This window comes from Patiria miniata, unplaced genomic scaffold (genome assembly GCF_015706575.1).
Source record: "Patiria miniata isolate m_02_andy unplaced genomic scaffold, ASM1570657v1 HiC_scaffold_20, whole genome shotgun sequence".
Classification (NCBI taxonomy): domain Eukaryota; kingdom Metazoa; phylum Echinodermata; class Asteroidea; order Valvatida; family Asterinidae; genus Patiria; species Patiria miniata.
This window is the reverse complement of record NW_024037059.1, coordinates 29,934,581-29,959,681: the sequence shown is the minus strand read 5'-3', so window position 1 is coordinate 29,959,681 and position 25,101 is coordinate 29,934,581. Positions and strand designations below refer to the sequence as shown.

Here is a 25,101-nt window from a genome sequence, read left to right as displayed (position 1 = left end):
CTAAAATTATAATATTTACCCAGATTGTAAAACCCGTTCGAAATCGAATTAACTGGTAACGTTGGTGTGTTATCAGTTAATCTCCCTCAATGTATTTCGGCATGTGCGTAGGCCTATACAGCAGCGTATCCAGCTTTTGATGTCAGTGGGGCAACCGCACATCCGCGCCGAAATGTAGACATGTTTTTTATCTCCGGACACTTGCCCTCCGTAAAATAAAAAAGTGGGGGGGGGGGGGGGGGGCGGTTGTTGAGTGGCTTTTCTCTGGTGGGATTGATGTCAGAATAACTCTATAAACACTTCAAATCATTGCTGACAAAAAAAATTGTCAAAAAAATCCGCCAGGAGGGGCAAAGTGCCCCTCCTGCCACCCCACTGGATACGCCACTGGGCCTATAGCATCTTCCAAATGGGGGCGCTCTTCAAAACTTACCATTATTATGTATACTACATGTATATTATTATATGGACAATTTCACGGCGCATTGTAATGGTTGTTGAGCGGGGTTTTTTTGGTGGGATTGATTTCAGAAGAACTCTATAAACACTTCAAATCATTGCTGACAAAAAAAATTGTCAAATAAATCCGCCAGGAGGGGCAAAGTGCCCCCCCCCCCCCCCACTGGATACGGCTTTGGGCCTATATCACGTTATGGGGAAGTTTTTTATTGTTAGGCAAATTAGGACTGAGTTATAGGGACTTTCTGCTGTCCCCACAGCGTTTTCGGTCCCCACAAATGTGTGAGTCTATGGTGTATTCTCCAGTACTAAAGCTGGAAAGAGAAATCTAGTTATTAACAGTGGAGAAGAGAAAAAGCATTGAATGATTCTTGAACCGTATAACAGTTTTTGCTGACAAACTATTCTAAGATCGAAGGCACTGTAAATTCTTAACATTCAGCATTCAATTCACTAAATGCTAGTTACTACTGCAATGTTGTAAAATAAGGTCGTCACTGTAAGGTAATGTTATTAACAATAAAAATAAGTCCATAACTTTCATGTTAGGTAATATGAAATGTCTTAAATCTAATATAAAATGTCTTTTAAGACATTTAAGATTTACAAATCTTAATGAACTGTATTTTGCCAATATTCGCTTTTTAGAAGTAAATTGTATATGAAACACAAGTGGCATGTGACTATGTAAATATTCAATTCAAAGCTTTGTACATTTTGCATGTTTTGTTAACTCCTTGGGTCACAAACCGTCAACCTATCACACAAATCATTTGTGCAATGTCCATTTTGTGCTTCCGTAGTTAACGCGGACAGACTGCATGTTTGAACTCTGAACTTGAATCAAGAGCAGTGTTGTAGTACTCCTACTCAAATAGCAGTTCTCAAAAAAAAAAAATTGTATAGATTGACTTACCACGGCCTTATTTTATTATCGATATTTTCAGTTGGAAATGGTTGATTTACTTGCAGAGACATCCAATTTTGCTGATTTTTTTCTGTGTACGTCCAGACAAACACATTTAACAGCTAGGCGTGAGTGGGTCTGTATATTGGTCTGACTGGGCCTGGGACATTTATGCACAATGAACCATTTGTCGTACTCGTACTTGGAATACAAGTACAAATACTCGTACTCGGAGACCTGAACTTGTACTCAGAAGAAAAAGTACTTGTACTCAGTAACTTAAGGACTGGGCAGTACTCGGTACTTGGAAAAAAGTACTCAACTACAATACTGATCAAAAGCGTTTGTATCATTGGTACTGGAACAGTTATGTATGACATTGGCTTTTTTCCCCTTGGTTAAATTTTTTTCTGTCAATCCATTTTTTTAATACCTTAGTTGTTTAGGCCAAAAAAAAAAGTCTCCGGTTTCTGGTTTGCGCGCCCGTCGCCATAGCCATGCGCGTCGGCAAAATGAAAACGTTTTTTTTTTCCAATGAAAGATGATGTCTCAAAACCGCCAAACTCACTGGTTTGACTGGAATCCTGCTGCTGCACAATTTTAACGTGTTTTTAGATGGGGTTATGATCGAGAATAAGCTTTATGTGGCCTCTCTGGTCTCCCATAATTTTTGCACTAAGTTTAGTCGGGCACCATTTGCAGTCACCAGCCGACATTTGAAGCAAAAAAAACAGGTAAAAAATAAAAAAAGCCGCGTCGCCGCACCACTTTTTGGGCAAGCTCCCTACCAGAAACCGGAGCCTTTTTTTTTTTGGCCTAATATTCTCCTAAAATTTAATCCAATTATTAATTTAACACCTTGACAAATTCCTTTTTGAGTTTTTAATTCGTTGTGTGATCCAGATTGAGATTTCTTTTAAACTAGTTCGTTAATTCAGGATTTAAATTGTTTTTTTTTGCATGTGAAGGATATTTTTTAATAAGACTAAATTACATTTTTGAGAAGTTAATTTTGTTTCTTTGATTTTCTATTTGTTTTGTCCCAGTTTCTAAAAGTAAATCGCAACCTAATCATTTCAACCAGTTGTTTTCTTAGTGGGACATTTCTTCCTCCGTAACACACAGCCCAAAAGCCAATACAACCACTAAAAAGACTATTCAAGGCTGACAAAGTTCTATGCACGTAGCAACCAACATAACATCAGCAGTGTTTTGCATGTTGTGCGTTTTGTTCCCACATGTTTCAAAGTTAGGTTCTAACATTTCATGAAGGGTTAATTTGGAAAAGTGCGAGGAAATTTTCAATCACTTTCAAACAGAAATTAAAAAATACTTTTATGGGATCTCGGTTAAATTAATCAGTCATCTCTCAAAAATAAGCAGAATGTTTGGGTGGGGCGTTATAAAACAAATATTGACTGCTTTTAACTTGTAGTGTAGTAAAACTGGCCTCCCTTGGATCATCTCAGGAGGCTAGTTTTACCACACCAACCAAAATAGTCAATACTTGTATAATATCTTCAAGTTTGGGGATTCAAACAATTTTTGTTTGTCATTCAAATATGGAGTATGTTCGAGTAGCTCACCCGGATCGACTCGGCTAAAGGCAGACGGGTTAGCCAAGAGAGCTGTGCTCATGAATCGCTCAAACCCAGGCCATCGAGAGCCTCACATGACGTCCGTAGCCGCGGCCGTAGCCACTGACAAAATGCCCTTTTCGAACTGAGTCTTATTTTCAAATTTTCTGCTTTTCCATCATTCGAAATAATTAAAAATGCCGGGCTAAAATTGTAGCATCTAAAGTCGCAATGAGATCAATAAATAATTATGTTTAGGCTTCAAATAAAGTTGATTTTTGGGTCCACTTGATCCTTTTTGCTGTCTGGCCACCCTGTTTGTGCATTTCTTGGAATGAACAAAATACTTCCACCAGTGACTCCGCTCCATGAGCAGGGTCTGTGGTGGCTGACCCGGGTGAGCCCCGAGAATGACGTCAGAGCTAATCGAACGACACGGGGCTAACCTGAGTCGACCCGGGTGAGCTAATTGAACGACCCTAAGAAAGGATCTATGCAATGAAAATAACTGCCATACCTTCATGGCAATGAGTCCTCTCTCTACTAGATTGTATCCTCCAAGTTCTTCCAGTACCTGTCTGCATTCAGGACTCACGTGAATCTTGAGCGCTGTTAAATTGATGGGGGAGGGAAATAAATTATTCGGATCACAAATATAAAACATCATGAACATTTTCCATGAATAATTGAAGTTTGGTTATACCACAGAGCTATAATAAATTACTAGAGCACTAACTTGCTGTACACATGAAGCCTGCATGGCCCAAATTTATGGCTCTGCTTACCACAAAATTCCACGCTTACGATCATCATTTTGTGCTCGCCACGCTACCACAATTCTGCACTAACCTTATAAGCACAGAATCCTAGTACAGGACATACGCATGCTCACAAGCCAAAATTCCTCGCTAACCCGTGAAATACGCTTACCGACAGCAGGGAATTTTCTGCTATAGTAAGCATGGATTTTTGCTAACGGTATTAGAGCCATGAAATTGAGCCTAGTTGGGCGCATCCATATTTGTGCACAGACCTAGGAAAACTTCCAATTTTGTATGGCGTTAGTACGGCTATCTGCATATCTGCATTTGTATTCTATACCAGTGTGTTATCGAAGCCGATACGCCCACAACCAAAAAGCACAATTAGTACATGAGCGTTTCATTTTGCTCTGCGTCAACCTGCGCAAACTCAAACGCATAGGCGCTGCAGATGACATTTGCCTTAACATTTTTTTACCGTCACACTCACAGAAAACGCACTTACGTTGTTGGCGTAATGTATTTGGGCCTTGCCTTTTAATAGAGTACATTATCCGAAATCCATTTCGTGTGATTTTATTATGTTCCACAAACACGCACATGAATTCAAAATGTCTGCGCCCAGGACGGCTTCCACGTATTGTGCATGGGGTCCACAGCGCCAATGGAATGAAGCTTTCCAACATGAGATGAGGCTGGTTCATACTTCATGCTTAATTACGTTTGTGCGTACACTTTCTCCAATTTATATATGAGCATTATTTGAAGTATCTTGAGTAACAAGATTCTACTTACCCGAGTCCATTAGACTCCATACGAGACGCTGTGTTGACCGTGTCACCAAAGAGGCAATACTGAGGCATGGTCAGGCCAACTACACCCGCCTCACAAGATCCTTGAAACAAGTCCAAAACAATGAAGAAAATCGTCATACATACACAACATTCTAAAGCACAAATAGCGGGAGCAAGCTTGAAGTTATGATTCACTTGTGACTGGACTTGAGATGTACTTGTAACTGGGCTTGTAATGTACTTGTGACTGGACTTGTGATGTACTTGTGACTGGACTTGTGATGTACTTGTGACTGGACTTGTGATGTACTTGTGACTGGACGTGTGATGTACTTGTGACTAGACTTGTGATGTACTTGTGACTGGACTTGTGATGTACTTGTGACTGGACTTGTGATGTACTTGTCATGTACTTGTGACTAGACTTGTGATTTACTTGTGATGTTCTTGTGATGTACTTGTGACTAGACTTGTGATGTACTTGTGACTGGACTTGTGACCGGACTTGTGATGTACTTGTGACTATAGACTTGTGATGTAGTTGCGATCCATCATGAGTACCTCGACTACAAGCAAAGACAACGATCTTACCTGAGTGAATACCGATTCGGAGTTTGAGTTTCTCCTCTTGTTTGTGCGGCACGATGAAACTACTAAAGCCCTCCAGCAGATGCCATGCACCGGAGGTGATCATACCGGCATGACGGTTACCATTACGGAGCGGTAGGCCAGAGACCAGCATGTAGGCATCGCCAATAGTTTCAACCTTTGTAAGACGTTATCAATTATTATCGGTTAGTTTTGCTTTCAGATATAATAGAAAACATGTTTACATCTTTTTTTTGTCTTAATGTAACTTGGAACTATTAGCTAATAGCACATTTTAACGTCCTGTGATTTAAATTTTGTTGCAAGTTTGGTTTTAAACAATCTGCTTGGTTATATGGAATATTTACCTTGTAGACGTCATAGTTGGAAATGATGGCGTCGAACAGCGTGTACAAGGCATTCAACAAGTTAACGACCTGGCAAGTTGAGAACAAGACGTTAATGGTGAAAATGTGGGGATAGGTTTGGTTTGCAGTAATTTGAGATGACAATTTGAAAAAATTTGAATACACTATGCTGCTTTTCAATTTTGTATTTGTATATTGGTACCTATAAAACTATACATGCAACTAAATTTATGCAATGGAAAGGCGTATATGAAAAGGTGGTTTAAGAATACATTTAGACCTTTAAGTCAAAACCATAGACGAAATTGCCACACAATTGAAGCCCCAAATCTAACTGAAGAAATCTCATGCATCTCATACATGTACTTGGCCTTAAAGCTACAGTCCATCATTTGCAGCTATCGAAAAAGTAACTGATGTAATTATTGTTGAAAAACATACTCAGTTGAAAGATAGTAAGGGTACTAAACTTCCTGTGAAATTCTTCTTTCTGGCAAGCTGTCATTTTGAAGAAATCAACAAAAGAAGACCTTTCCAACGGTGTGTCTAAAGATGCACCGTTGGAAATTTCCGTTAGTAGTTCGTTTTTTTTTATGCGGCGAAGTGCGCGCAAGCGTTGACACAACGCACACACGCACGCGGTTGCTACACGACATCGTGTAGCTGCAATCGGCTCAGTGAGAACATGTCTCGGACACTGCATTCAGGCCCAATTCAAAACATGATTCAGCAACTTTTCATTTGAAATTGAGATCCTAGAATGCTGTTTTTCTCGGAATATACAGCTGAAGCTGAGCTGAAACTTCATCCAGTTAGTTGTTAGCACCCTGCTTTAGATTTTGAGCACGTTTGTTGCTTCAAACGAACACAATGCACAAATTACAAATGATGGACTGTACCTTTAAGTGCATGCTTAGCCAGGCCCGATCATAAACCTATGGACTCCGTTCACAAACACAGAGGGCGCATTTTGACAACTTTCAAGAGCCCTAGTTGGAGAGACGCATCACGTGCACGTTGTCTGGTGCGCACGCATATGGCGCGAAATACGCAAGATTATTTTTTGTGTGGATTTGCACCGACCCGTAGCTTCTTCGCGTGAGCGTCAGCTGCAATGCATTCGAATGTAACAGTAATAATGTGGTGCTTAGCGCTTTATACCAAAGGTCTCAAAGCGCTTCACAATTATTACCCCTGTTCATCAGGCCATGAGACCAGTTTTTACAGCAGCTCGAGATCAGTGCCTTCTGGTCTCTACCTTCACAGGTACCCATTTATACTCCTGGGTGGAGAGAGGCAATAATTGTCTCACCCATGAACATGAGCACCATGTTTCCTGTCAGGGTTCGAACCCAGTACCATGCCACACGTGTTGTACACCGTAACCATTGGCAGGGGCGTAGCAAGATCATTTTTATTGGGGTGGGGGGGGGTAAAAATGTCTTGAAAAGGGCACTTGCACATCCGTGCTGAAATGTAGACAGGTTTTTTCTCTGGACACTTGGCCTCCGTAAAATCACATGGGGGTGGGGGCATGGGGGTGCTTGTTCAGAAAAAAACGGGCACTTGTTAACAAAAGGGCACTCTTCACAAATATGGGGGGGGGGGGGTAAGCGCTGGTGAAAAAGAGCATTTGAATGGAAAAGGGCAGTCTTTACAAAATATTGGGGGGTTTATATCCCCCTTACCCCCCCCCCCCCCCCCTGGCTACGCCTATGATTGGCCAACAGCTCTCCACAATGTCCCTCCCAGTGGTCTCCCCAACTTTCCCTTTATAACCATCGAGGGGTACCTGTGCACGAAGTCTATAGGCTGGGGCTGGCATGTGACGACAGCATATGTTTTGAATTTCCCTGCTGCAGTTTGGGCTTTTAGTCAAACTTCACATAAACATTTTAGTGGCGCGGAGGTTGAAAACCTGACACAAATACAGGGTGAGTCCAAATAAAGTGGAACCCAAACCCCAAAAAATTACATTTCATTATTAAACAAACTAGTGCAGTGCCAGTCTAAAATGTGCATGTTCGGGAAGCGCAAATTGCTTTGCCGCTGGTATTGGTTGCATGCTTGCAGAGTTTTTGAGAACAGCTCGTGCGAACAACACACGCGATTCAATGGTGTTGTTTTGACAGGATGAACGCACACTCATATCAGAGTTTGTGCCAAGTTTGAAGTGGGTTGGGCGATTGGTTCTCGAAAAAGCTGCAAAAATAGCGCAGATATTCACCCCTACTGGACAATGGTATCGTCCTGCAGTAAGGTTGCTCAGTCGACCGCCTACAATGGTCGCTCAGTCGACGGCAAAAAATAATGTGCCCGTGCAGCCACCACATACATGTACCTACGGAAACATATGGTTTGCAGTGCTATTCACCCATACTGGACAATGGTATCACCCTACAATGCATGTGCCCATCCTTTTTCCATTGTTGTGTCATAATGAGCACACACACCATGACATAAACAATTGAAATTTAGGACGGCAGTGCACGCGTGGTGGTCTAGGCTATAAATACTGCCACATTTGCCTCAGAAAATGTTGCTTTTTGCAGCTTTTTCAAGAACCACTCATCCAAACACATTCAAACTTAGCACTGCACATTCTGGAGTCCCGAGCAATACACCCGCTGATTTTCAACTTAATACGGTGTCCGGTTCTGAAGATAATCAAAATACAGACAGACAGACAGAGATTTCCGGAATTATAGTTAGATATATACAACATTTTGCTTTTGCTGTAATTTTCAGAAATGGATGGATTGAGGGGTTAGTATTTTTATAGCAAATATTGTTACACTGACCTGTTTAAAGTTTTGTGTTCATAGATGCTGGGGGAAAAAACAAGAAAAAATGCCGTTCTTGTAGTCTGGTTCCCTGACCCTACTTTATATGAAACGGACCAATTTATAGATGTCGAGGAATTGTCAGATCAGGGAACCGACTAGCTGGCTTGTGGACTAACTAGATTTGGTGAATTAGGGGCAGTATTTAAAAAAAAAAAATCGACCATCGTTGGAAATGGATTCAAAAATTCCACTTTTCTTAAAAATGACATCACACCTAAATGGTTTCATAGGATGCTTGAGAGAATATTATTCACTTTCAGTCAAGTTAGGTATTTTATAATAATTTGGCAGTTTTGTTTTTGGATGTTTGCAAATGTTGCATATTACCTTTAATTTAATTTCATCAAGCTAGTTTGTATATTTTCTTTGACTTACGTATCTGCCAGTTCCGAAGAATGGAGCGAGTTGAACAGTATCCTTGACGTCCCACGCCCAGTCCTTGTACACATCGGTCTTCTTGCCGGGTCTTAGGCGTTAAGATCATGACCGCCTCGTATGCCTTAGTGGCCTTCTCGTCTTCATAGGTACCCCAGCCGAGAACTATGACAAACAAAAACCCACAAGGACAAAAAACAACCACCGTACAATAAATAACGGCAATACTGGTGTAGTTTAGAAAGTCTACAAAAGTTCGAAGTTTTGGCGATCGTGTAACTTGAGAAACTCTAGCTTGGGAAACCCCCTAGCTTGAGTAACTCCAGCTCCAATGCTCATCAGGAATTCGACATAGAGCTAGAGCTAAAACTATGTTGTAGATACTAGATTCTAAGAGAAACAAACGGGACTCTCTGTATCTGTATCACGAAAAAAATCCCAACCCAGATTCCATTAAACACAATGAGGTTGTTTAATGAAATCTGCATTAATAATTAAGAATAATAATAATGGGTTGGGAAACTAGAGGGAAAAAGGACCATTTTTGTGATACAGATGCAGAGAGTCCCGCTTCTATAGGTATACATGCTGGAATCGTCATCAGTACCTCTATGGGCGATTTTTAATGATCGCCCCTATGCTTGAATCGCCACCTGTACCTGCACGGGCGACTATTAATGGTCGCCCCTAGAGGTATATGCTTGAATCGTCATCAGTACCTCTAGGGGGCGACTATTAATGGCCGCCCCAAGGTATACATGCTCGAATCGTCATCAGTTCCTCTAGGGGCGACTATTAATATCCCAATATCCCTAATATCCTTTTAAAAGCTTATCTGTCCAGCAATCAAATTGGAATGCGTTCTATGGTCCTTCAGGCATCTTTCCAGCAAATTTGAAGCAATTTCATTTTTTGGCCAAAATTTAAAAAAAAAAACACCAAAAAACAGAAGGGGTAAGCCTTACTTTTTTAATGAAATTTGGCCCAAAAAATGACTTTTCTCCAAACTATGCAGACATTCTTTTCAAGGTAAGAGGAGCATCAATCAACATTCAAACACCCAATATTTTAACGCTTTCGGGCAAAAATCATCAAGTTTTGGAGAAAAACAACATTTTGGACTGATTTTACCACAAACTTTTGTCAAAATATTCTTTTTAAAAGCTTATCTGTCCAGAAATCGAATTGGAATGTATTCTAGGGTCCTTTAGGCATCAGTACTGCCAATTTCATTTCTTTGGCCAATATTTAAAAAAAAAACCACACTTTTTTAAATGAAATTTGGCCAAAAAATTACTTTTCTCCAAACTATGCAGAAATTATTTTAGAGGTTAGAGGAGCATCAATTAACATTCAAACAACCAATAATTATATTAAAGATTTTGGGCAAAAATCGTCAATTTTTTGAGAAAAACAATAACATTTTTAACTGATTTCCCTGCAAACTTTGTCAAAGTATCCTTTTTAAAAGCTGATCTTCATAGAAATCGAATTGGAATCCATCTGGCAACCTTGAATTCCGAATGTGAATGAACCAAAACAAAACAACAAAATGGCTTCGTAAAAGGATGCAGTGCATGTTAATGGTGCAAATCGAGGACGAACACGTGCAATATCATCGATGCATCGAGGACAGATACCAAATCGAGGACTCCTCGGTTTGTTGGAAAACGTGTACAAAACCAATGAGAGCTGTTGCGAAACAGTTTAGGCATAAACAAAGGAAAAGCGAAGAGGAACAATAGAAAATCCTCCATTTACACCAGTGTCTGATTGGGTTTTATTTTTTTGCTGTATACATTCTCACGTTACACAACTTACTTCTATGCCAATTTATAAAAATCTGTGCGTCCAAAATTGCTAAAGCTTTATTTATAAAAGTGAATAATACCCGAGTCCTCACATTCTACTATTTGCGTTTTGCAGCTGCATACCTCATATTGCATTAGTTAACAAGGGTCCATTTAAAGTTAGTTTCTAGTCACGCTGTTTTGTATGATAACAATGCTGATTTTGTTCTTATCAATACCATGACAATTCAAGTGTCATCTTTGTTACAAATCTGTAAAAGCCTTGCTTCTTCTTTCAACTTTGGATTCTAGACTGATATATTATAGTTTACAAAGTAATTTTCGATGTTATATACATTTCTTTCTTTTTTGTGAAGTTTGAATACAAGTTAATACCAAAGTAGCGACTCTCAACATTTTGAACTCAGAGTGTGTTTGTTTGATTAAAATTATTTTTTAGATTGTTTGATGTAATTTTTGTTAGAATTTCTACATGGTAATAGATTATAATGCGACTTCAAAATAATTCAGTCTTTGTAAATCAGTGACTTGATCAAAGTTAGTTATTGTACAAGTACGATTAAACTTTTTTTTCTTAAAGTTGCTAAATGAAAGCTGTTCTCGTGAACAACAAAACTGTTGGTGAACACAAAACTGTGTGCTAATTTGAATTTGTTGTTAGCTTTTTCAAATAGACCTACACACACTGTGGTATAATTTCTAGTTCAGATTGATAGCTGGTTATGGTTTTTGCCTCTTTACAAATAATTGCTGATCTAAATGGTATTGGACTTTGTAACTTCCGTTGCAGATGATGTTGGGATAATGCTAGATGTTTACAAGTTTTGTTTGGGTGGTTTGATTCTGTCGATCTTGTAGCTTGGATCCTGTCCCTCAAGCCAGTACGTCAGGATTTCACCTTTGCCCTGAAAAAAAATAAAGAGGCACAGGTAAGAGAATGATTGAAACAGTTATCTCTTGTTTCCTTTGAAATATGATGGAATTGATAATTTGCATCAGTGAAAACTAAAGGTAAGGTAGATCATTTGTCATTTGTGGATTTTTGTTTGTTTGAAGCAACAAAAGTGCTCAATATCTAAAGACAGTTGCGTAACAACTTGATGAAGATTTAGCTCTGTGAATGCTGTGTATTCAGCGGAAACAGTATTCTAGGGTCTCGATTCCAATTCAAAAGTTGCAGAGTCATACTTTGAATTGTGCCCAAAATCAGCATCCGAGACACGTTCTCATTCAGCTGATTGCAGCTACAGTACCCAATGTCACGCACTGAACCAATGAATGATATGTATGCGCGCATGTGTTTGTCGTGTCAATGCTTGTGCACACCCATTCACGGATTCACCCAATTACAAACCAACTACTAACGGAAATTTCCACAAATGTGTCCCTTGACGTATCTTTGGAAATGACCTTCTTTTATTGTGTTCTTCACAATGACAGCATGTAATGCCAGAAAGAATAATTTTACAGGCAGTCCGACCAGCTGTACTAAGGGTTGCTTTTCTATTTTTATTTTTGCTGTAATGTTCCTACTTGGGTCTCGATCATTTTGTGGCTAGACTCCGATGTTCTTTAAAAAATGGGCTGTTCTTGTGTCAGAGATGCCAACAATATATCAATAAAAAGCCTGAAACACTACTAAAAACCTGACACTACCCTTACGCCTTTCACAAGTCTGTTCTCTGGATGTTTCAGACCAAATCCAGCACTTTCAATTTTGTCACATTTAAAAAAAAACCAGAATTCAGGTTAAAACCTTAAAAGTGGCATCTCTGTTGTGTCCAGGATTTAAGCCAAGCCACCTTACCCCTACCATGTGCTATTTTTTCTACTACAACCAGTAACAGTCACTTCAATAGTACACATGAATGAAACGTAGGGTATATATTTCCTGATTTTTAGCTTTATATCGTGGATACTTTAATACATCCTCGTTTGCAATTCATATTTGTGACCTTCCTTTTTCCATTTTCATATCTTTCAAAATATAAAATCGTATTTGTAGGCATCTTAACATGTATACATGTATACATGCATCAGGAGTTATAAAAACACATGCAGTGTTGATATTTGTGCAATGTCCATTTTGTGCTTCCGTAGACAGAGTTGCCTGTTTGAACTGTGAACTTGAATCAATGGCATTTTCAGTGCTTGTTCGTATGTGCGTATGTGGGCCTATATTGAACTTGAATAAAGATCATGATCGTAGTGTTCCTTTGTTATGGTACTGTGTGACACAAATAGCGACTGGTTTTTCTTGTGTTGGGTAAAGGAATGTAGCTGTTGTTGCACCATTCATCTCATGAGGATAAAGTATAGGCCTGACATGTACACATTATAAGCCTAAGGCTTGCAACTTACAAGTTGATGGTAGTTTTGCCATACTTTTTTTACATTTGGCGGAAGTATTATGTTTGTGGTGGAAAACTTCAGCTAACTGTTGATCCAGTTTAAGTAGGTGAGTTCATTACATACAGCATTTTGGCTGGATTTTGCACAAGTCTTTTCTTTTCGTGCGTTCGCTTTGTTTTTAAACATGTTAAATATAGCCTATAGACCTACCAGGAAGATTATGCATGAGATTTGAAGGAATGTTTAGCATTTCAGTAAATGTGACGAGTGAGTAGGTGGTGTTCCTTCCCACCAACGTTTGAAATAAACATGATGCTTTTAGAGAAAAAACATATTGAATTTTCTTTTCTGAATCGAAGTCAGAAATCTAAGTCTATATCTTTGGTCTTGTTTTACATTAGGGCCTATACTCCCATTTTATTATTTCTAACTCCCGATGAGTAAGCATGCAGTCAATGTATACAAATGAATCTCCTGTTACATTTAGATTTCCAGGCTGGTACGGTGTGCGGTAAAAGAAATGGGGGCATAGAGGTGTGCACTTACGGGCAGTAAAGGAACCGGGTACCCTATTGAAAAAAATATGGGTACCTGGGTATCCGTTAAAGAAATCCAAGCCAAAAATTCAAATCTGGGAAGTTGTTGTTCTTATTGTTCATAAAGGTCTGCATGATAATACTACCACATTGGTGCGGCAATACAGATAGATAGGGTGTATACAGTGAGCTCTTTAGCTATGTGGTGAAAACTGCAACTTTCACAAGCATCATAAAACATAAAATTAGTTTTTGTTTTCCATAAATCCGGTTTTTCATTTTGAAATTTTCCGACTGACATTCAAAACATTTCTTTTTCATTGACTGAGAAGTTAAGTAATTTGCAAAGTTGGTTACGGGAACTCGATTCCACAATCTGGAAACGGTTCCTGACATTAACGGTCGGATACTCGGGTACCCGGTTCTGATGCACAGCCCTATGGGGCAATCACCTGTTTGTTATAATTTTGAATATTTTCAAACACACAGGTTCGTTCTGTTTTGATTAGGTCACATTTGAAATATGGCGGAGGCTGCAGCCAAAACTGTCTTGGACAAGATCAGCCAGGGGCATCTGGAATGTCCGATCTGTTGCTGTCTTTTTAAGGATCCCAAGATGTTGGACTGTCTGCACAGCTTCTGCCTGAACTGTCTGGAAGAGATGATGAGCAAACAGAAGCCAAAGGCAAAGAAGATAACATGTCCAGTCTGCAGGAGAGAGACACAAGTTCCTGATGGAGGATTGCAGAGTCTTTCTTCGTCTTTCTTTCTCAGTTCTCTTGTCGATGAGGTAAAACAACAGGAAGCGGCATTAGGAGAAGCATCAGCACCTACCGCCACATGTGACTGTGGAGAAGGCAAGGAGGCCATGTGGAGGTGTCTTGATTGTAGTGATAACCTCTGCCAGAAATGCCGCGAAGCTCATGAGAGGGTCAAGTCCACCAAAGACCATCAAATCATCTTGTTGGGAGATTGGCACAAATCAAAGATGCCTCCAGCAGAACATAGCAAACCCATCCCCCGAATGTGTACGATCCACAACGACCATCCTTTGTATTTCTACTGTGACACCTGCGACACCTTAATCTGCTCAATGTGTGCCACATTAGATCATCGGTCGGCAGAGCACAATTTGCTAAAGATTGATGACTCTATCAGGTCCTTCCGCACTGACGTTGATAACATACTGCAGGAGTTCGAGAAGTGCAGGCAGCGCTTCAAATCTACTGAAAAGTCAATCGAACATGCACGAAAAAGATTGCAAAAGAAACTGGCTCAGGCTCGTAGTGACATTGATGCAAAAGCGGAGGCAGAGATCACTAAAATCAGAAACAAAGCAAAGCTTCTCACCGACAAGGTCAACGAAATTGGTCAAGAGAGAGACAGCGAGTACGAAAAGGCGCTCATGCACAACCGTAAACAGATGGAACGCGCAGATCAGACCATCGCGGCAGTAAATGACTTGATGAGTCAAGCCGATGATGTCGAGCTTTTGGATCTCAAGCCAAAGGTGATGCACAACTTGGAATTCCAGAAGGAGCTCAAGTGTGAACCGGCGAATCATGGTCCGTCATTCATTGGTGTCAAATGTCAAGACGTTGTGAGTGATGAAGATCTTGGGGAGGTCTGTGTCAGCGAGAAATGGCAGTCAAAGGAAGAGTTTGGCAAAGAAGGTACCGGTGATGGGGAATTTCAATTCGCAGCGCGTGTTGCATGTTTCACAAATGGGGACATCGTAGTAACTGACACAGTTTTGAACAGGCTATCGTTGTTTAGCTCAACTGGAAGGTATAAAACATCGGTTGCTCAGGGAGATGCTGGGCATCAGTTGGAAGCTCCTTGTGGCGTTGCGGTGACCCATGATGATCTGCTTTTTGTCACGGACCAAAAGAAAGTGAAGGTTTTTGACACTGAGCTCCAGTTTGTTCGTGAGTTTACACTTTCGGCTGACGATGCCGATGGGCAATCAGAGAGTGACCTCACTGCTGTTGCTGTTGACAGTCAACGAGTAGCAGTTGCTGACATGGGGCGAAAGGTCATCAGTGTCCACAACCTGGACGGATCGATGATTGCAAGCATCTCAAACAATATGGTCAAAAATTTCTTGACAATAAGCAATTTTGGCCGTTTAGTCTTCACAAACTACGAGGGCCAAAGTTTGCTGTGCGTTAACTTTAAAGGTAAAGAGATGTTCAGGGTCAAGACATTCATGAATGGCAAAGCTGCTCAGCCAACTGGAGTCCTGTGCGATGATGATGAGACCATCTATGTCGCTGTTCATTCTGGCAAAAGGGGAGACTCTGAAGTGCAGCGTTATGATTCAAATGGTGCATTCGTAGCAACAGTAGCTCAAGGGTTGTTCAATCCGTTAGGAATGGCATTCACACCCACTGGCGATGTAGTTTTTGCTGACATATACTCTGTTAAGATTTTTGAGCGGATGTGATTTGCCTGATTATGGCCCTCCGAAAAACTAACCACTGCACTCCTACGATTTGCCATACAAGGCCCCGCAGAACATGACATGTTGTAGTTGAACCAGGGCTGTTTACATTTGCTACATTCCTGATATTATAATATTTACCCAGATTGTAAAACCTGTTCGAAATTAAATTAACTGGTAACGTTGGTGTGTTTCAGTTAATCTCCCTCAATGTATTTTGGCATGTGCGTTGGCCTGGGTAGGCCTACATCGCGTTATGGGGAAGTTTTTCATTGTTAGGAAAATACCGACCGAGTTGTTGGGACTTTCTGCTGTCCCCACAGCATTTTCAGTCCTCACAAATATGAGTAGGCCTATGTTGCACTCTGCAGTAATAAAGTCGGAAAGAGAAATCTAATCATAAACAGTGGAGAAAGAGAAAAAGCATTTCTTGAACCGTAAAACAGTTTTTGCTGACAAAATATTTTTAGATTGAAGGGACCGCTACTTCTTAACATTCGACATTCAATTCACAAAATTGAAAATATATAGTCATCACTGTTCGTAAGTCCATAACTTTTATATTAGGTAACATGAAATTTTAGCTCTAAACGCTGTGTATTCAGAGGAAAAACTAATATAGGATCTCAATTTCATTTCAAAAGTTACTGGGTCTTACGGGGTGATTCAAAAAAAATAAAAAATTGTAAGCCACCCAAAAAAGCCAAATCCTGGGTGCGCCACTGCCTATTTGTAGGCATTTTAACAGTTATACTCAATTTTATTACTAAATGATCAAATTATTTATAAACAGCAAAATTTGCAATGGATCTTCTCCTGTGGTTATATTATACGTGTTGTACAAAAAGAAGGCTAACTCCATGCAAACATCTCACTGTAAATGCTTTACATACTGTACTTTCTTATGGAGAACTTTGTACATGAAACCCCATAGACAAATTGGTGAGAAAAGTGGGATCCTGTAAACAGGAGAATAGCCAATCAATAGCCACAAATTTTAACCAATTGCTGAGAAGGCTTGGAGGGGCAACCAGCCAATAAGAGATCTTGTTCTGTGACACTTGGCAAGGCCTGACTATGGGCCAATGAGAAGTAGGGTTGGTTCTTTACATCCTAGAAGTAGAAAGTTTAGGCGGGAAGGAAAAATTGCTGGGCAGTCACTTTTGTCTCAGCCTCTGAAGAACTGTATAGTCATTTTTACCTCACAAATTTTAATTCTACTGCTCATTAAATTACCTACATAATGTTGCACACTGTGCTTTGTCTAACCTAAGTATTATTTACAAAATCGTAATGGCAGGAGTAAAAAAATATTAATGAACCATGGGGTGTTTTATCCGCTTAAAAAAAATGCCACAAGCGCAGGGCCTTTGTGGGTGCCCAAAAACCTGAAGAGCTATGGTCTCCGAGTCAAATGGTGCTTGGATGAGCTATTGGTGCTCTGGGCCTTTGTGGTGCCCACAATTTTGAAATTAATAATAATAATAATAATGTGCTGCATGCATGCATGATGGGTCGGCTGCCCAGATTTCGGTACCCGATATTTGTTGAACAAAAACCTTCTGGCTGAGGCGTGCACACACAAAATTTTCTGTGTTGCTTGTGATTTTTTATTTGTCTGCTTATAAATGTAAAGGACTTTTACCAATGCATGCAGTGGTGATATTTGTGCAATGTCTGTTTTGTGCTTCAGTGAGCAGAGGTAGGTTTGAACTGTAACCAAGAATCAATAGCTTTTACAGCATTGTTCACATGTAGACGTGTACTGAACTTGAATAAAGACCATAGTAATCTGTGACAAAAATAGCAACTGGTTTTTCCAGTGTTGAGTAAAGGAGTGAGCTGTTGTTGTACCATTCATTGCTTGAGGAAGTAGGCCTGACATGTACATGTACAAACCTAAGGCTTACAACTTACAAGTTGATGGTAGTTTTGCCATTCTTTTTAACATTTGGCGGAAGTATCATGTTTGTGGTGGAAAACTTTGGCTAACTGTTGATCCAGATAAAGTAGGTGAGTTCTGACATTTTGGCTGGATTTTACATGGTTTTTGCTTTTCATGTGTTTCGCTTTGTTTTTGAACATGTCAAATGTAGCCTACGGGCCTACCAAGAAAATTATGCATGAGATTTGCCTGAATGTTTAGCATTTCAGTGTATGTGATGCACAAGTAGGTATGTTTGTCATAAACATGATCGATGCTTTTAAAAAATATCAAATTCTCTTTTTGTAATCGAAGTCTGAAATCCAAGTCTATGTCTTTGGTCCTTTTTACATTAAGGCCTACTTCCATTATTATTATTTCTGCATAAAGGTATTGGTCATATATCAGTGTATTGAAGAACAGTAAACGGCCGCCGTTAATTTGTAACTCCCAATGAGTTAGCGGGCAGTCAATTAGTTAGTGTCAATACAAATGTATCCCAGGCTGGTGTGCCGTAAAAGAGATGGGTTAGGGCATAGGGGTGTGCACTTATGGGTAGTACAGGAACTGGGTACCCTAATGAAAAAATATGGGTACCCATTTGAAAAAAATATGGGTACCCGTTAAAGAAACCCCAGCCAAAAATTCAAATCTGGAAAGTTGCTGTTCAGATTGTTCATAAAGGTCTGCATGATAATACTACCACATCGGTGTGGCAATACGGCTAGATAGGGTGTATACAGTGAGCTCTTTAGCTATGTGGTGAAAACTGCAACTTTTGCAAGCATCATAAAATGTGAAATCGGTTTGGTTTTCCATATATCCTGATTCCTCTGACATTCAAAACATTTCTTTTTCATTGACTGAGAAGTTACTAAGTAAATTGCAAAGTTGGTTACGGATACTCGATTCCAAAATCTGGAACCGGTTCCTGACATTAACAGTCGGGTACTAGGGTACCCAGTTCTGATATGCACAGCCATGCGGAGCAATCACCTGTTTGTTATAATTTTGAGCTTTTTCAGACACGGAGGTTTGTTGTGTTTCGATTAGGTCACACATGAAATATGGCGGAGGCTGCAGCCAAAACTGTCATGGACAAGATCAGCCAGGGGCATCTGGAATGTCCCATCTGTTGCTGTCTTATCAAGGATCCCAAGATGCTGGACTGTCTGCACAGCTTCTGCCTGAAGTGTCTGGAAGAGATGATGAGCAAACAGAAGCCAGAGACAGAGAAGATAACATGTCCAGTCTGCAGGAGAGAGACACAAGTTCTTGATGGAGGATTGCAGAGTCTTTTTTTGTCTTTCTTTATTAATTCTCTTGTCGATGAGGTCAAACAACAGGAAGTGGTATTAGGAGAAACATCCGCACCTACCGTCACATGTGACTGTGGAGAAGGCAAGGAGGCCACTTGGAGGTGTCTTGATTGTAGTGATAACCTTTGCCAAGAATGCCGGAAAGCCCATGGGAGGGTCAAGTACACCGAAGACCATCAAATCATTTCATTTGGAGATTGGCAGGAATCAAAGATCGCTCCAGCAGGCCATATCAAACCCATCATGCGAATGTGTACGATCCACACTGACCAGAAGTTGTGTTTCTACTGTGACACATGTGACACCTTAATCTGCTCAATGTGTGCCGCACTAGCTCATCGGTCGGCAGAGCACAATTACCACAAGATTGATGACACTATCAGGTTCTTCCGCAGTGACGTTGACAACGTACTGCAGAAGTTCGAGAAAAGCAGGCAGCGCTTCAAATCTACTGAAAAGTCAATCGAACATGCACGTAAAAGATTGCAAAAGAAATTGGCTCAGGCTCGTAGAGATATTGATGTAAAAGCGGAGGCAGAGATCAGTAAAATCAGAAACAAAGCGGAGCTTCTCACCGACAAGGTGAACAAAATTGGTCAGGAGAGAGACAGTGAGTACGAAAAGGCCCTCATGCACAATCGTGACCAGATGGAATGCGCAGATCAGATCGTCACGGCAGTAAATGACTTGATGAGTCAAGCCGATGATTTAGAGCTTTTGGAGCTCAAGCCGAAGGTGATGTACAACTTGGAATTCCAGAAGGAGCTCAAGTTTGAACAGGCGAATCATGGTCCGTCGTTCATTGGTGTCAGATGTCAAGACATTGTGAGTGATGCAGAGCTTGGGGAGGTCTGTGTTAGCGAGAAATGGCAGTTAAAAGAAGAGTTCGGCAGACAAGGTACCGGTGACGGGGAATTTGAATCAGCCATAGGTTTTGCATGTTTTAGAAACGGGGACATTGTAGTAACTGACACAATTTTAAAACGGTTATCGTTATTTAGCTCAACTGGTCGGTATAAAACATCGGTCGCTCAGGGAGATGCTACGCATCAGTTGAAAGCTCCTTTTGGCGTTGCTGTGACCCATGATGATCTGCTTTTTGTCACGGACAAAAAGAAAGTGAAGGTGTTTGACAATGAGCTCCACTTTGTTCGCGAGTTTACACCTTCGGAAAACGATGCCGATGGGCGATCAGAGAGTGACCTCACTGCTGTTGCTGTTGACAGTCAACGAGTAACAGTCGCTGACAGGGGGAGAAAGGTCATCAGTGTCCACAACATGGATGGATCATTGATTGCAAGCTTCTCAAATAATATGGTCGATGCTGACTTGACAATAAGCAATTTTGGCTGTTTAGTCTTCACAAACTACCAGGGCCAAAGTTTGCTGTGCGTTAACTTTGAAGGTAAAGAGATGTTCAGTGTCAAGACATTCATGAATGGCAAAGCTGCTAAGCCAACTGGTGTCCTGTGCGATGATGATGAGACCATATATGTCGCTGTTCATCCTGGAAATCAGGGAGACTCTGAAGTGCAGCGTTACGATTCAAATGGTGCATTCGTAGCAACAGTAGCTCAAGGGTTGTACAATCCCTTAGAAATGGCATTCACCCCCGCTGGCGACGTAGTTGTCGCTGACGTATACTCCGTTAAGATCTTTGAGAGGATGTGATTTGTCCGATTATGGCCCCTCTGAAAAACTAATTGCTGTACTTGAACCGGGGCTAACCTGCATCTGATGATTTGCCATACACATGTACAAGGCCCCGCAGAACATGACATGTTGTAGTTGAACCAGGGTTGTTTACATTTGCTACATTCCTGATATTATAATATTTACCCAGATTGTAAAACCCATTTGAAATTGAATTTACTGGTAACGTTGGTGTGTTATCAGTTAATCCCCCTCAATGCATTTTGGCATGGGCGTTGGCCTGGGTAGGCCTACATTGCGTTACGGGAAGTTTTTTATTGTTAGGCAAATTAGGACCAAATTATGGGGACTTTCTGCTGTCCCAACACATGTGTGAGTAGGCCTATGGTGTACTCTCCAGTAATAAAGTCGGAAAGAGAAATCGTTGAAGAAATCGTGGCTAAATAATGGAGAAAAAGGAAAAGGGTTGAATGATTCTTGAACCGTTTAACACTTTTTGCTGACAAACTTTGAGATTAAAGGGACCGTAACTTCTTAAATTCGGCATTCAATTCACAAAATTTAATTTACTACTGTTACGTTGTAAATATGGTCATCACCGTTTGTAATGTTATAACAAACAAAAAAGTCCATAAGTTTTATGTCAGGTAATATGAAATGTCTTAAATCTTAATGAAGTGTATTTTGCCAATCTTCATTTGGTAAAAGTACACTGTATATGAAACACAATGGCACGAGACTATGTAAATATCTAATTCAAAGCTTTGTACATTTTGCATGTATAATTCCTTGAATCACAAAACTGATGACCTATCACACAAACCATTTGTGCACTGTCCATTTTGTGCTTCCGTAGTTAACAGAGACAGACTTCCTCGTTGAACTCTAAACTTGAATTGATAGCGTTTGTATTGTTTGTCCATGACGTTGACTTAGTGCCTATACATACATGTATGTACAGTGTACATGTACATACCGGTTGTGTACAGTGAGATTAAAGAGGTTGTGGAATGCTCGAAAACATTTCCGTCATTTTTCGGGTATATGTAGCCGAAGGTGTGATGAAATAAAAACGACTATTGGTTCTGTCATGAATTGAGTACAAAGGGTACTTTTGAGAGCTATTTTTCAGGTCCTGTTTCGACCCGAACGTGCAATTTGTGTAAAAGTCGTCGTTGCAGGCAGCAAAACAAAACACAGTAAATCGTGACGTAATGAACAGGACTCGTTTATGCTACTCTGCATCGGGAGTCCTGTTTATTATGTCACGATTTACTGTGTTTTGTTTGCTGCCCGCAACGATGACTTTAACACAAATTGCACGTTCGGGTCGAAACAGGCATGACAGGACTTGAAACCGCGCTCAAAAGTACCTTTTGTACTCATTTTATGACGGAAACAATAGTCGTTTTTATTTCATCACACCTTAGGCTACATATACCCAAAAAATGACGGAAATGTTTTCGAGCATTCCACAACCTCTTTAACATAGCAACTGGTTTTTCCCATGATGAGTTATTGACATACTATCTTAAACCATGTAAGCTTTCAGGCCAGACAGGGGGCTATTGCGATCGCTTATTCCTTCTTTGCGGTCGAGTTTGTTTCTGCATTCAATAGGGGACGTTGAACAATAGAAGACAACGGGGTCCCCAATTCCCGAGAGGTCCCAATTTGGATTCGTGTACAAAACATATGGGAGGTCTTCCTAAAAAGTTCAAGTACAAACAAAAGAGGGACAATAGGGGGTCCCTGATTACAGGCAAATACGCACTTATGCGTGTGTGTATGTTCCAGTAAACTGTATAAAGTTCAGTCATCAATCTCAACCTTAGTTTTTCTCTTATTCTCCTAAAATTGTATCCAATTGTTTATTTATTACTCCTTGGCAAATTCCTTTTTGTGTTTTTTTATTCATCGTTTGATCCAGATTGAGTTTTTTTTAAGTATTTGAGAAAATTGTCTTTTTTTATATAAGGATTCAAATTGTTGGGTTTTTTTTGCATGTAAAGGATTTTTTTTTAATGAGACTAAATTAAATTTTTGAGGAGTTTATTTTGTTTCCTTGATTCTTTTTCTTCTTTGTTCAAGTTTATCAAAGTAAATCGTGACCTAATCATTTGAACCAGGATTTTTTCTTAGTGAGCCATTTTTCCTGTTACACACAGCCAAAAAAGACAATACAACAACTAAAACAGTATTCAAGGCTGACAAAGTTCTATGCTCTTAGCAACCAACATAGCAACAGCAGTGTATGCACACGCATATTATGGGTTTTGCGTGTTGCATGTTTTGTTACCACGCGCTTCAAACTTAGGTTCAAACATTTCATGAAGGGGTAGTTTGGAAAAGTGCCGGGAAATTGTTAATTACTTTTGTATTGAACTATAAGAACGTTTTTATGAGATTGTTGTTAAATTATTAAGCTATCCCTCAAAAACAAGCAGAATCTGTTGGTGGGGCATTATAAAACAAATATTGACTGCTTTCAACTTGTAGTGTAGTAAAACTAGCCTCCTCGGTGATCCATGGAACATTCCTTTTCCTGGTTGTCACCTTGGGAAAAGCAAACACTGTATGGAGCAGCTCAGGAGGCTAGTTTTGCCACACTCACCAAAGTAGTCAATACTTCTTTTAAGTTCGGGGATTTAAACAATTATTGTTGGTCAGTCAAATATAGGGTGCGTTCGAGTAGCTCATCCGGATCAACTCGGCTAAAGGAAGACAGGTTAGCCAAGAGAGCTGTGCTGATTAAACACTCAAACGCAGGCCATTGTGACGTCCATGGCTGCAGCCGTAGCCACTGACAAAACACCCTTTTCGAACCGAGTCCTTTTTTCAGATTTTCTGCTCTTCTGTCAGTTGAAATAAGTAAAAATGCTAGGCTGGACTTATAGCTTCTAAAGTCACAATGAGATCAATAATTAATTACGTTTAGACATCAAATAAAGTTGATCTGTGGGTTCACTTGATCTTTACCACTGTCCGGCCGCCATATTTGTCTGTTTCTAGGGCTGAACAACGCATGCGAGTGATGTATTTCCATCACTGACTCCGCTCCACGAGCAGGGTCTGTGGTGGCTGACCCGGGTGAGCCCCGAGAATGACGTCAGAGCTAATCGAACGGCACGGGGCTGACCCGAGTTGACCCGGGTGAGCTAATCAAATACACCCTTTGAAAGGATCTTCGCAATGAAAATAACTGCCGTACCTTCATGGCAACCAGTCCTCTCTCTACTAGATTGTATCCTCCAAGTTCTTCCAGTACCTGTCTGCATTCAGGACTCACGTGAATCTTGAGCGCTGTGAGATTGTAGGGGTGAGGGCAAAAACATTATTCAAAAGCGAAACGCAAAATGCCGAAGAAAATCAGTTACGATAAAGAAAATCAAATAAAAGATCTTGCTAAGAAAACATTTTTGAATTTGGGTAATGCATACCAGTGGCGTAGCTTGGATTCTTTTAGTGGGGGGGGGCACAGGGGGCATCAGAATATCACATGGGGCACATATCACAAACTTTCTATTGCAGTTTTTCCCAGTTGGGCCCCATAAGGCCTCGCTATATCCACTGACATTAGAAACTGTAAAAAGTAAGCCTTTGGCTAACTGAAAAAATACAACTTACAAAAACCCTTTTTGGTTGGGGAAGAAAAAGGGGCATTATCAGTATTGTGGTGGGGTGGGGTAGGCACCCGGGGGGTACAGAAATTTTGTGGGGGGGGGGGGCACGTGCCCCCCTGTGGCTACGCCACTGATACATACACCCTTTACACAATGGAAGTGCAATGATGCATTATTTTATTGTGAATTGCGGGATAGTTTTGTGTGAAACTCCCCAGCTTTGGTGCTTGGTATTAGATGGCAGTGTAAATCACACTGTGGTACTCACTGCACAATGCCAATGCCAAACATTGACTTCAAACGACCCCCCCCCCCCCCCCCTCCTTGGTGTGTAGGCATGAGTGCCGGACGCCGTTGGCAATTTGCTCAAGAGTCCCTTCGAGTGGTCTCCCCCAACTCTCCATTTGTAACCATGTAAATGTGCACGAAGTCCATAGTGCAAACGGAATGAAGTTTTCCAACACGAGCCGAGGCTGGTTCATACTTCATGCTTAATTACGGTTAGAAAACTTGGGTTTCTCCAATAGGGCTCGCTCAATGACGGCCATCTCTGTAGGAGAACTACAACTGCGTATTTTACGCAATCAAGCACGCATAACACAGTGTTGAACATGTTCCAAACACGCGGGCTGGTTGCTCGAAATGTGTTCAAAATGCGACGCAGCTGATGCGCGTTATGCAAGTTGACGCTCAAAGTGCCGATGCACGTGGAAGGTCTGTAGGAAATGACGTCATTTGAAGGAGACCTATTAATATGACAACACA

At 40.6% G+C, this 25,101-nt stretch overlaps 3 protein-coding genes across 3 annotated transcripts in view; 1 reads left to right on the top strand and 2 right to left on the bottom strand.

Moving 5' to 3' along the window:
- Positions 1-3,163: 3,163 nt before the first annotated feature.
- Positions 3,164-8,734, bottom strand: LOC119727994. The gene is made up of 4 exons (XM_038200075.1): positions 8,676-8,734; positions 5,455-5,523; positions 5,090-5,264; positions 3,164-3,552 (listed from the first exon to the last, which is right to left on the bottom strand). The coding sequence occupies exons 3-4, from the start codon at positions 5,238-5,240 to the stop codon at positions 3,164-3,166; spliced, it is 540 nt and encodes a 179-aa protein (XP_038056003.1). The 5' UTR covers positions 5,241-5,264; positions 5,455-5,523; positions 8,676-8,734.
- A 1,692-nt stretch (positions 8,735-10,426) lies between these two features.
- LOC119728554 (speract receptor-like) overlaps positions 10,427-25,101 on the bottom strand; it is a 45,899-nt gene continuing 31,224 nt past the window's right edge. Inside the window, exons 23-24 of the mRNA XM_038200842.1 lie at positions 23,925-24,016; positions 10,427-11,391 (exon numbers count right to left, since the gene is read on the bottom strand). Of these exons, the coding sequence (XP_038056770.1) occupies positions 11,302-11,391; positions 23,925-24,016 (182 nt within the window). The 3' untranslated portion in view covers positions 10,427-11,301. The remainder of the gene's footprint in view (positions 11,392-23,924; positions 24,017-25,101) is intronic.
- On the top strand, positions 13,877-18,314 carry LOC119728555 (E3 ubiquitin-protein ligase TRIM71-like). Its single transcript, XM_038200843.1, has one exon. The coding sequence runs from the start codon at positions 13,898-13,900 to the stop codon at positions 15,818-15,820; it is 1,923 nt and encodes a 640-aa protein (XP_038056771.1). The 5' UTR covers positions 13,877-13,897; the 3' UTR covers positions 15,821-18,314.